Here is a 12,851-nt window from a genome sequence, read left to right as displayed (position 1 = left end):
TTTGCTTTCCTGTGTAATCTCTTTTCACTGAGAACTGTTGTAATATGTGTGTGGGGGGGTGGAGATCAGGGAAACCACTCCCCCCAATTTCTGCAAAGCAGGATGGTAACCGTGGGCTACTTTTTCCCCCTTCTTTGCCTGAAGTACAAGTTGGTTGCTGCTGTGACAGAATAGGATAATTCCCATTTTAATAATTGTGATCATTCTTCGAGAATACATTCTGGATATGCTTTTGTGACCCTAAAACAGAAGCACTAAAATATCATTTAAAAAGACCAACACAGTAACGACTATGGTCAGTTGAAGGTTCTGATTTTAGCACAAGTATCAGCGGCTTTCTAACATTGAGTTGAAAAGGTATCTGTCAGGATTCCTCCAGGAGGTTATTCCAAAGTGGCAGTGCCACCACTGGAAAGACCCCATTGCTCTTGGTACCCTCTGCCCGAGTGTTCAGTGGTGGACCAGAGAGCAAGATCTCCAGATCCAGTGAGATAAGGATTAGAAAGCTTCAGAGCATGGCATTGTTCTCTTGTCCTTAAAGGTATGCCATCCTGACCAAAGCAACCTGGCCCTCTTGGAAAGGAGATGAAAAACAAGGTGTTCTCCACCTACTCCATTCGGTCAACATGGACCCTGACCAATACCAGCTTGGGAAAACAAAAATCTTCATCAAAGCACCAGAGTCTGTAAGTATGGGGGCGGAATCCTGGTTTTTCAAACAGATGTGGTTGAGTTCCATGGCTGTTTTGGAACCAGCGAGCCAACTTCCTTGGTCCGAGACTTTGTGCTTGGGAAAGCGGTGGCAAGTTACCTATCAATTTTCACGACCTGCCAGGTGGAAATTGCCTTTGATCCTAAGTTCAGATCTTTGAACTCTCCCTTGCTGGCTTTGCCCAGCCATCCTGTTTCCTTCAGGTCCCTATTTTGGGATATGGCCATGCTTTTCCTAACTGCTCCGTGGACATTGTCTCTGTCAGCACCATAAGATCCTCTGACAGGCTGTCAGGTTGTAATTTCCTCATGTCTAGAGACCCTGCCCAGTGAATCAAGAGTTGAATCAGGAATGGCCAGCTACTAGCTCATCTTCTTAACCTTCGTGCTACACCAGTTATATGGGAAAACATTGAAGACTGGTGTTAGGTGTGCCTCCACCTTGAGTATCATGTTATATTACCTGGCTGGGTCAACTTGAATGTGTGCTGCAAGAAAGAACAGCAAGGAACACAGAACAGCCACTTTTTAAATACAAAACAACTTTTCTATATTTTGCCTTTCACAATTTTTCCAGCAAGTCATTAGGATTTTTGTGTGTGTGCTTGAAGGAACGTTGGGTTTTTCTGGGCACAGGAAGCGTATCTGGCATGAATCTTAATTTTAGCAGACGGGGTGCTGTGCTTTGATAGTTGTTGTATTGCAATTAGTAGAACTGCTGCGAGTGAAACAAGTGAAGTAATGGGGATGTGAGCAGTTTGTTCTGCCAATTCTCTCTCCCAGTTTTTCAAAAATAAATGTTATGGGGGAGAATTTGCTAATTGTTTCAGAGGGTGACAGCTGGCTCCAACAGGCTGAAAACTAATCCATTCACATCTATATGACAGCACATCAAGAAACTCAAGGAGGTGGATGTTTCTGATGTGGAGCAAATGCACAGGGGTGTCCTCCTTCTGTGAGGCCTCTTGTAGCTCCTTTTTGTTTCTGTAGGACTTGCATTACAGGAGGATTATGGTCAGCATTGGTCAGTGGGAAGGGGCAGAGGGCATCCTCTGAATTTTCCACATTAAGCACCAGTACTGCTGGTCGTTTGCCCTTGGCTGATAAACCTGAGTTGGTCAACTATTTTGTCAGGTCAGGGGGTGGATGGAAGGTTGTGGCATTGGAAGGCACTGGCAGGGTCTGAATCAGTAGAAAATAGCTTCCTGGTTTCCTGTGTGAAGTCCTGTGAAAGGAGTGACCAATCTGGAGCATCAGTGAACTGTACGTCTTTCAAGCGGGTGACAGAGCAGCAAGTTGCCTGAGAGTTTGGCAAGATCCACATTGTTGTTTCAGCAAGAGTCAGGGAAGCTAGAAGGGTGGAGGCTTCTGGGAAGGACTTGTGGGAGGATGGAAAAATGGGTGCCCTACAGGACAACTTACAAGAGGCCTCACTTTCATCCTTGCCAGTCTTTTGCTGTATGCAAACGACAGCGTTGGAAACTCTGTGCCACAAGTCCAGGGATCCAAATGATGAACAGATGTTGCCGATCCCCCCTGGGCAGCTGTGTATGCTGCCTTCTTGTTCTCGTCTTTTGTTTGGAAGCAGATGTGAAGCTGGTGAAAGAACCCAGACCCCCTTTGGATTTTCAGATGGAGCTGCTTTTTGTTTCCAAAAATATCCTCCTCTTATCTGCTGTAAGCTGATTAAAGACAGACTTTCTTTGAAAGAAGGTAGATCTCTGCAATGGCCTCAGGGACTTTCTGTCTCATTCCATATTTCCTAAATCTTTGCTGGAATAGCTGCTTTAAAAGAGTGGATCTGGCCCGAGGCGTTTCAGTGCCTTAAGCAGAAAATCCAGGTGATCATAGTTGACTTCAGAGAGTGGATCTCTGGGAAGTGGTCTTGTGCAAGCCCTGATGAAACAGACAAGTCAGAATGTTTGCCTTCCGCTCTTCCTGGGGTGCAGGACTCCCCCACCTGATGCAGGGCCACTCCTTGCCTCATCTCTGAGTTCTTCATGCATCTCCTCCAGGCAGTGATTCTTTTTGGGATTTCCTTTGAACCTCCAGCAGAAGACGACACCAAAACTGGGATGCAGCCACCCAGAACATCTTTGGGGTTGAACATCCTGTTGGCTTCTATGGGAAATGACTGCTGTTACACACCCAGGTCCTGTGGCTTCCCATGGGCTTTGGGCAGATTGTCTTCCTTTAGGTCAAAAGCCCCCTACTACTGTCAATTCCTCCTTTGTGGATGGAGTGGTGTTCATGAGGAGATGCTGTTTGTTGAGCTCAATGGATAACTTTCCTTAAGTCAAAGCCAAGAGGCAGCCAAGAGCGTTGCTTTGATGGCTGTTTCGTGTCTCTCTAACTTACTCAGATAGGGCTTTTCCTTGTCTTGCAGTTATTTCTGCTGGAAGAGATGAGGGAACGTAAATACGATGGTTATGCGCGGACAATCCAGAAGGCGTGGCGGAAGTATGTGGCCAGGAAGAAATATGTACAAATGAGAGAAGAAGGTATACTGGGATAGCTAACAAACTTTGCCACCACCATACTGGACTAGATGGTTTTCTGAGGGCTGAAGGCAATAGTGGGACAAAAGGGGTTGTCGATACATGTGAAATTCTACCTTTTTAACCCCAACTTCCACTTAAAAACTCCCTCTCTGGTGAATGTCAGTCTCTGTGTCACACACCCCAGAGAGGTGCCCCTTATGGCTGATGATGGGCACACGCTGCTCTCCATAGGCAGTGGATCTACAGCTCCTGTCTGCCTTAGCCCGCGTAGCCCATGGTGGCGAATAATGGGAATCCAGAGTATCCTTGCTCTGACCAGCAGCAAAACACAGACACCATCATGACATCTGCAGACTTCAATCCATTGACCTAGTTCCTTTAACAGGGTGCTCATCGCACATCACATCTGTTCTCCTCCCTGAAACAGAGGAAGCGGCCTCTCAGAGCTTAGAAAAGTTACTTCGTTCAGCTGTAGTGGGATTCAGGGCATTGCAATCTAAAGATGTCACGTTAGTGAGATTATTAGTCCATCCACTTTATGACTGCCTTGTTCGGATTGGCAGCAGATCCCCAGGACCTGGGGCAACCTGCCACTTGGGTTTCTTTTTCAAATACATGAGGTCTCTCTGGATTGAACCTGCTACCTGCAGGCAAAGTAGGTGCTCAGTCATTGATTTACATACAGCACTTCTCTTAACTCAGCTGCTCATCCCAAATATGAAAGACAAAGCCAGATTGTGTCTCATTTTGCTTACTTCAAATACTGCTCATTGTTGAAAAATGTTCAAGATTTTTACTATATTGAATTTTGATTACAATATTCAAAGCAGTGTACTTTGTTCTGTTTTTCATCTAAAATAATAAGACGTTTTCCCCTTGTGACCAAGGTGAGTGAGTAAAACTCTTTTCTCCCTCCCTCTTAAAGCCTCTGATCTGCTGCTGAACAAAAAGGAAAGAAGGCGGAACAGCATCAACAGGAACTTTGTCGGAGACTATATTGGCATGGAGGACCGCCCGGAGTTGCGGCAGTTTTTAGGCAAACGAGAAAAGATTGATTTTGCAGACACAGTCATCAAATATGACAGAAGATTTAAGGTAGAATGAAAGCAATATTGAAAATGATTAATAATGTTTTTTGCCCAGGTCTTGGCCATTTCAGTGAGGATTGTGCTGTCAAACCTCCCACTGGATCAAAACACATGTTCCATCTTGAAAACCCCAGTTCTTAGCACTGAAATGCCTTGGGCCATTTTTCTGGAGTCAGATCCTGTCACACTGAGGTGTCTGTCTCTATCTTCTTTCTAACCAGAAGTCGTGCAGCTGTGAAGAGTTGTTTGGGGTGTTTGTAATACAGTAACTGTTGGAAGCACGAACACAGATATCCTCAAATCCATTCATATTTTAGGGCATCAAACGAGACCTCATCCTGTCACCAAAGTGCATGTACCTGATTGGGCGTGAAAAGGTGAAACAGGGGCCAGAGAAGGGCCAAGTGAAGGAGGTGCTCAAGCGACGCATTGAGGTGGAGAGAATCCTTTCTGTTTCTTTAAGGTCAGTGCCAACTCTTTTCTGTATAAATACACCCAGAGTTGAATTTAAAATTCTGTTCAATGGAAAGGGAAGGAAGAGGAGGCATGCTTTGAACGTCTCGTGGCCCTTGTTTCCTCAGCACGATGCAAGATGACTTCTTCGTCTTACACGAGCAAGAATATGACAGCCTTCTTGAATCAGTCTTCAAAACAGAGTTTCTGAGCCTTCTGTCCAAGCGCTATGAGGAGAAAATGCAAAGAAGGCTGCCTCTGAAATTTAGCAATACGTGAGTGATGGGCTACAGAATGGTCAGTTTCCTTCTCTCCATCTGCCTCCTGAGTCTACTGGAGCTGGCTCAACCCAAGTGACCTTAGTGGTGACCTTGGATGGCAGTGTCTTTGGGGTGACAGAAATGCCTGGGGGGAGGGGAATCAGACCACCCCAGGAGACCGAGCGGATGCTGTGCATCCTTACAACCCCTAAATTCTTCATCTGGCATGGCCACATGGGATTTTGTAAAAAGTAACTTTTGCAAGCGTTGATTCTTGAGCTTTAGTCCATGCGATCCATCTCACAATGGAAGATACGGGGAACTGTTCCTGTAGAGGAAATCTGGAGGGTTGCTAATCCTGTCGAACCTACCAAGGGCAGAGGGGGTCTGAGAAGGATGAGGAAGTGATGGCGTGGATGGTAGTAAACTGCTATTCACATCATCCCTCACCCTTTTGCTGGGCCTGATGGGTACAACAACATCAGGGTTCCTTAACTGGACTAGCCTTCCCAGCCCCTCCCTTCACTCTGCTTGGCAGCCTGCACGGTGGAAAACAATTTCCCACAGCTGCTTTGTTGCCCGGAGTTCTTCTAAGTCTTACAAACATGGGAATGGCTTGCCTGCCTGCCTCTTTTCAAACCATCAGCCAGTCTCCTGTGTTTGCTTTGTGTAGTTCCTTTCTCAAGTGTTTTGGGGAAAGGCAATTTAACTGGATTGCCCAGTCCTTCCCAAGAAAAAAAAAGCACTCTTTGTTTTGGTTTTGTTGGGAGTGAGAAATCTCACAGAATTAGAGAATCTTTGTTAAGGGGTCACCTCAGATAGGAGCAGCCTACACTGCTGGGAACAAAGATGCAACAGCACATTCTCCTGTAGCTACCTCAGAGGAACCAAACATGCTCACTGTCAGATGTGAATTGGGTCCTCATCTCTAGATGGCTCCTCCTCTTCTTAGAATGCCCGAGCTAGAAGAGACCTTATGGATCACAGAGGGAATCAAACTCCTCAAAGCTTGACTACACTTACTGTATTTGTCCAAAGTACAGCAAGGGGTGAAATTTTCCATGGCTAAAGTTACAAGAAAGTATAGGGGTGGGTGGGTATTTTACATGAAATAAGCAAACCATCACCCCTGCTCTCTAAGGAGAGGAAATACACTGACGAAGCAAAATCCATCATCCTGGAATGTTTGTTTTTTGTGGGACAAGCTACCTCCCAGCTGCTCCAAGGAGTGTGTTTTGCTGGTGTCATTTCCTAAGAGTTCTTAAATACACAGAGTAAAGCAGGGGGAGCTTAATTAACAATCTTGTCAGGAGGGGAGAGATGAGGCACAAATGATTTTAACTTGACCTTCCCAATCTCACTGTTTTTTTACACCCTAGTCAGGTTTGCTGACTCAGCATCTGGTTTCCTGTAACAAACACATCACCAAGTGGGCTTTGGCAAAGTACAGCCCAAAAGGCACAAGGCCATGCCTGGGGAGCCCACCTTAGAGGACAGTCTGTACTCTCCTGCCATGCCTGTTTATTTCAGCAGGGGACTAGAATTTGCCCGCAGGAGTTGGTGTCTCTTCTAAATGTTGCTTCCCCATCCCTAGGAATTTTTTTTGCGGGGGGGGGGGGGGCTCCTCCCAAAAGGCAAAACAAAGAGAGCCTATTCCTCATATTCTCAAGGACCAGCAAGCCTTATGTAGCATAACTTATGGATGACTGGCCACTCCCATCAGATGCATGAGGTGGTATTGAGCAGGCAGACAGGCATACATAATCTGAGGTGGGGCAGAGATGGACAATGTGGGAGTAAACTAATGCAGAAGGCACACAGACTGATGAGGAGCTTAACAAAGATTGTGCAACAAACAGTCATTAGGAGGGACCAAGGACATCCTAGCACAGATAAACGGATTCATATACACACACATGGGGGTGAAAAGTGTTTATCCAGGCCAAATATATGAGATAGTGTTCAATGCCTAGACAAACTGTCATGATCGGGGAATTGTGAAAAAATGGAAAAGGCTTGCAAAAATTAAAGACAATGAGAACTCCCCAAATGAAGAAAAATTGGGTAGTTATGCAGACATTCCTACATGGGTGGGGTGGGCGTAGGTCTTCAGGGAGGATTCCAGCGTTCTTCCCAGGTCAGTTTGCATCCTTTTCTTGTGACTAACAATGTTTTCTGCATGCTTGCATGCCAGGCTGGAAGTGAAGTTGAAAAAAGAGAACTGGGGTCCTTGGAAGGCTGGTGGTTCTCGGCAGGTGCAGTTCAGCCAAGGTCAAGGAGACACGGCCATCCTCAAGCCAAGCAATAAAGTGCTGCAGGTCAGCATTGGGCCTGGACTTCCAAAGAACTCCCGTACGTATGAAATTCCCCTGGGTCACCACCGAGAGCCTTGGCGGCCACTGCCAGCCCTGGTGCCTGCACAACATAGGCCATGCCTTGAGCGCATCCTCTGGCTTCTGTTGCAGGCCCCACAAGGAGGAACGCAAGCCAAGACAGAGGGTATTCCAGTCGGACAGCAGGCCAGAACTACCCCATGAGGGCTGCTCCCCCTCCCCCTGGTGAGTGGAAAGAATGGACAGGGGCGCAAAATTCAAATCTTTGTCAGTGGCGGGGCTCAGAAGGAACAAGTCTAGCATCTCCTTTCCCCCCAATAACCAACCAGATTACAGGGCAGTCCTGATGTTTTATGAAGCCCAGGGCAGATTGTTGAATTATGTAGGCCCTTGTATTTCCCCTGCTCATTCAGGGCCTTCATGGGCATAGATAATCTGTGACAGTTCTAGCATGCAGCTCCAAAGACAAGCAAGAGGCAGGGATGTGGTGGGAGGGCTTCCTTGGTTTGATCAGGGTGGCTGCTCTTACCCTCCTGAAGGAGGGGCAGCACCTTTGGGAAGGAAATTGCTGAAGCAATTAGAGAGGAAAGGGAGTGTGTGGAGCAGACTGCCACTCCCCAAAGGGAACGCATGCCCTCCTTTGGGCTCACGTCTTGAAATACTTACAGGTCTTCATCAGAATGGGGTGATAAGGATCCCGCAACACACTCTGCAGCCTCAAGGCCCAGCAAACCAGCACACTAGCCAGAGAAGCCTGTACACAAGTATGGCGTGCCCGCCGTTGCCGCAGGTCTCGGGTGGATTAGACAGAGGTTCTCATCAGCCTGGCAGCCTGGACTTCCTCAGAGTGCCAGACCAAGGTGCTGCAGGGTAAGCCTTGTGCTCTCTCCTCATCATGATAAGCCTTTTTGTTTACTTGGTTGGCTTGTTTCCCTGAAGGCAAGAAGTCGATGGGCTGACAGAGCGTTGTTTGATCAAGAGGAGCATGGGGACAGAGTCAGACTATCATCAACCAATAAGCTTAGCATCATCAATCCTGACTGGCAGCCCTCGCTATCCGAGATGTTAGGTAGCTGTTCTGTCCAGTCTCACCTGGTGAAGCTGCTAGGGAATGATCCTGGGACCTTCCACATGTAAAAGAGGTGCCGAGACACTGAGTTATGCCCCCTCCACACATCCCTATGTACTTTACTGTCTTGGATATATATTAATTTAGAGGCAAATGCCTGTAAAAACTGACATGGGCTGCTAATGAGAGTGATAGATTTGTGGAGCACTCGGCAGGTTCATGCTTTCCTTGAGCCCACATTTCTCTCAAGAGTTTTCTGAGGCAGCACTGTCAATCCTGAATAGGTTTCCATGCAGTAAAATGCAGAAGAGACCTTTTGAATTATGCATTGCGTTCTGTTCATCTGGCCTTCATTTAATTTAAAAACATGGGGAACTTGAACGTTGTATGGGCGTCTATCTCTGGAAAACGCCCTTGGGAGGTTCTGGTTAGCAGAAGAAGGCCCAGCCTTAGCTTGCAGTGCCATCTGCTGGTATTCTGAATAACCTTCCACCAGAGCTTCAGAAGACTACTTTCAAGACCACAACTCCCAGAATCCCCTGCCAATTAGCAGGATTCTAAAATCCAAAAAGAACAATTCCTCCCAGCTGTTTTTCACTTGCACACTTTTTGGTGGAGAATCACCTATTGCAGTGGTCATCTAGTCACCTCCAAATGTTCTCGCTTACAGCTGTGATCATCCCCGACCTATTGGCCATAATGGTTTGAGGTGATAGGAAATGATGTTCAAAACATCTGGAAAACCAGTCAAAGAGGATGGCTTAACAGTTATAGGTTCATAGACAAGAAAATTGGTGTTTTTATACTCCACCTTCGACGCAGACAAAACTACCTTTAATTCAGCTGTGAGAACTGGTGATACCTTTTATTGAACCACTATAAATCAAACAATTGCAGGCTTTTATGAAGAAAATTTCACTTCAGGCTTAGCACAGCCTCTTTGTGGATAGTGCAGAAAAATTCAGCTGTGCTTTAATATTACACAATTCAATTATTTTTAATATTGCACTTAAAAGGTAAAGGTTCCCCTTGGCAATTTGTCCAGTCATGTCCAACTCTGAGGCAGTGTTCATCCCCGTTTCCAGGCCATGGAGCCAGCATTTGTCTGTAGAGAGTTTCCGTGGTCACATGGCCAGCACAACTAGACACGGAACACTGTTATCTTCCCACCGTGGTGGTACCTATTTATCTACTCACATTTTTACATGGTTGGCAGAAGCTGGGATAAGCAACGGGAGCTCACTCCATCACGTGGATTCAAACTGTTGATCTTCTGACCTTGCAGCCCAGAGGTTTTCTGCAGTTTAACCCATAGCGCAACCATGTCCCATTATAACTTACTGTCATCTTAATTTGAATGTTTTTAAAATCATGCTGTTGGTCACTCTGACTCTGCTTTAATTTCCCATTTTTCTCTGAAAATGATCAATCCTTGCTTGCCTAAGTGGGTGGCAGTCTGCACAACCAACTCTCCAGTAGCACCTTATCCTCTTTTGTTTTCATCTATTCTGTAAAGCACTTTGCATTTTGGAAGAGACAAACAATCATCATCATCTCCTTATTAACAACATTGTTTTCTGTGATACAGGCCATGTTGAATTCTTGTATAATCTGTCCAGACGTGACGATGAACTTCAGTCTTCAAATCTGAATCATTCTCATTATTTTCCTGTATCCTTCTGTAGTGCTCGCAGGCACACTACGAACCGGCCCCCGCCTGCAGGGGGCAGACCCAAGCCCCAGCCCAAGCCCAAGCCTCAGGTACCCCAGTGCAGGGCGCTGTACGCCTACGACGCTCAGGACACAGACGAGCTCAGCTTTAATGCCAGTGATGTCATAGATATTATCAAAGAAGGTGGGCCATCCTCGTCCTTTTCTCTCATTAGGAAACAATAGAAAACATTGTTGTATATTTCACTTTTCCATTCAGAGAAGACTCCAGATGGGTTAATAGAATCACCAAAAAGTTGTGATTTAAAAGCACAGTGCAAGGAGTGCCCACCAAGAATCTAAGACATTGTCATTCAGGGCCAAAGCTAATATTGCTGCCTGCTCCTTGCAAACAAAAATAGGCAAGCATTTTCACTGTTGTGACGCACAAGGATGTATACCCTCCTTGCCCCAATCTATGTGGGGAGTTCTGTGGTTATAATTTCCCTAGTTGGGTGGATTCATACTCTGGAGAAGTTTTCCGTTTGCGCAGAGGCAGCTGCTTCTGTGTTTGCACTTATGCATGTGGAAAATAGGACAGGATGATGGCTGCTGTCTTTCTCTGGTACTTGAATTAACTTAAGCAGCTGACTGCACCCATATCTTCACTACTTCATTTCTGTTCCCATGAAGTTGAGTCCTAGCTGTCTGTTCCAACCACTACTTGTAAGAAAGCGTTGTTTTCTCACCAAGAAAGATTCTAGTCTTAACATCTCTGTTGAGCAAACCTGGGGGAGCGTTCTTCTCACTGTCTGTTTCTTTTCAGATCCCTCAGGCTGGTGGACGGGCAGGTTGAGAGGGAAACAAGGACTTTTCCCAAACAATTATGTGACCAAAGTGTAAATCCTGCATCACGAGAAGCCCTTGTCCAAGGCAAAGGTGCCGAGGGACAGGTTTTACAAACCTTGTGAATGACCCGTAAAGTGACAACTGTTTACAGAATCTCTCACTTCAGGAGTGAAATGAAAGCCGAAGACGGGCACCCAAGCACCTTCTCCAAGAAGCCAAAGTGCATGCCTCAGATGACCACCAAACCAAGGAATTATTTATTTTATTGAGCACGTTTTCCTCACAAAAGAGGGCTGTGTTTAAATTACTTTACATTCCTTTGCCCCCTTTTGGCTTAAATTCTGGAAACAGCAAGGGTGCTTCTTGAGGGCACTGGAAAAGTTAAACTTCCTGTGCAAGTGCCTTTAGTTGCCCTCCTGACTCTCTTCTAAATTCTCTTTAGCAAAACAATGGCATTATATGCACCTTTCTTCTGTGGGTGATGTCACAGAGGAGCAAAGTAATAAGTTATGCTGCTACCTGCCTTAGAAATGTAGGTGTCTCATTTCTTTGGAACCTTATCGTTCCCACCCCACCCACCTGCCCAACATATGTTTTAAAGAGCTCATAACATTCTCATCCAGGTTTGCTTGAGAACTCTTGACGATTCTGAAAAGGCACTGCAACCAAAGGAAGGCAGTATTGTATGCTGTAAATGGCTCACATTGGTTGATTAATGTGGCTGGTCCATATTTGTTTTTATTATTGTATCAGTTGCAGGGGGTGGGGTGGGCGGGAACACTTCCCTCTTCCCTTCTGGGAAGCTGTAGACTAAACTAAAAGATCACATACAATGTTGATTTTGAAATGAAATTGAAGAGAGAAACCTGTATGAATGCAACCAGCAGTCATCTGCTGTGCTTGTCTAGGAAGGTGGCTTGATTAGCATTAGGGGACCAGGTACTTCTACGTATGCACTATCATTAAAAGGTCAGGGTTAGTGCGCTTTATTAAGCTCAGCTTCCCCCTGCCTCAAGTCACAAGAGCTGTTGCTTACTCCACTGCATGCCAGTTTATCCATTCTCTTCTCAATTGCCATCAATAAAAAAACATAGGAATTAACACATTTTGTTTGGGGTACATTAAGGTTGTTAAGGCCTTATATTCACTTTCCTTGGACGATAACCTCTCTGTCTGAAAAGACATGTGAGCTTCATGACTAGAGACCTGAATATGTATCTGAAAAGCATATTCTGCCAGCAAGCACATATGCTCTGGGAATTTATTTATTACATTTTAATCCCGCCCATCTAGTAACAAAGCACTACTCTGGGTGACTAACATCAACAAACAGAATAAAAGTAATAACCCACCCACAATTCATAAAAACCAATGAAAAAGTAAACCGCTGCTTGGCACCGGTGATATTTAAGATTCAGTCCTCCTCCGCTCTTCATTTGACATTCTCACCTCAAGACTGCTGTATCTCACACAGTGCAATTTATTTTTAACCAATAGTCCAGCTGAAAATTACCTCTCCTTGCTTTGTCCCAGCCCAGCTCTGCTATGGCCACTGTAGGGTGCCGAGGTAAAGCAGCTTCACCCCAGAGCCTTCCTCAGGACCTAGCTAAGAACCGTAGAGCAACCGAGCAAGTGAGTCCTGGCTGGCCAAGTTAGCATCTCTACTGACAAGTTTTGAAAAAGGGTCCTTGCCTCAAACCACCTTGATGTTTGAGGTAGCAAAGCAAACCACCTCTCCGGCCCTTCACTGGAGCAACCTTCCCTTAGCCAATTCTGATAACCCCAAGCAGCAGTGAGAACATCGTCCTTGCAAGCATTCAAGAACAGAGGACCAAAAAGAACACCCCTGGGGTGGGTGGGGGAGGCATGTGGCTGGACCTGGAATACTGACAATGCAGAGCACCCTTTTGCTCCTTTAGGCACTGTCTTTATGACCT

General features: G+C 45.9%; 1 protein-coding gene across 1 annotated transcript in view; it reads left to right on the top strand.

Annotated features, from left to right (window-relative positions):
* The window catches only part of MYO1E (myosin IE), a 60,809-nt gene extending 48,794 nt beyond the window's left edge, over positions 1–12,015 (top strand). The window contains exons 19-28 of the mRNA XM_072981744.2: positions 542–686; positions 3,098–3,212; positions 4,138–4,307; positions 4,618–4,763; positions 4,882–5,028; positions 7,208–7,365; positions 7,479–7,571; positions 8,015–8,216; positions 10,101–10,270; positions 10,892–12,015. Coding sequence (XP_072837845.2) covers positions 542–686; positions 3,098–3,212; positions 4,138–4,307; positions 4,618–4,763; positions 4,882–5,028; positions 7,208–7,365; positions 7,479–7,571; positions 8,015–8,216; positions 10,101–10,270; positions 10,892–10,968 — 1,423 coding nt within the window. The 3' untranslated portion in view covers positions 10,969–12,015. The remainder of the gene's footprint in view (positions 1–541; positions 687–3,097; positions 3,213–4,137; positions 4,308–4,617; positions 4,764–4,881; positions 5,029–7,207; positions 7,366–7,478; positions 7,572–8,014; positions 8,217–10,100; positions 10,271–10,891) is intronic.
* Positions 12,016–12,851: the final 836 nt, after the last annotated feature.

This window comes from Pogona vitticeps, chromosome 12 (genome assembly GCF_051106095.1).
Source record: "Pogona vitticeps strain Pit_001003342236 chromosome 12, PviZW2.1, whole genome shotgun sequence".
In the NCBI taxonomy this organism is placed as follows: Eukaryota; Metazoa; Chordata; class Lepidosauria; order Squamata; family Agamidae; genus Pogona; species Pogona vitticeps.
The sequence above is the reverse complement of the archived record's forward strand: the minus strand, read 5'-3'. Positions and strand labels throughout refer to the sequence as shown.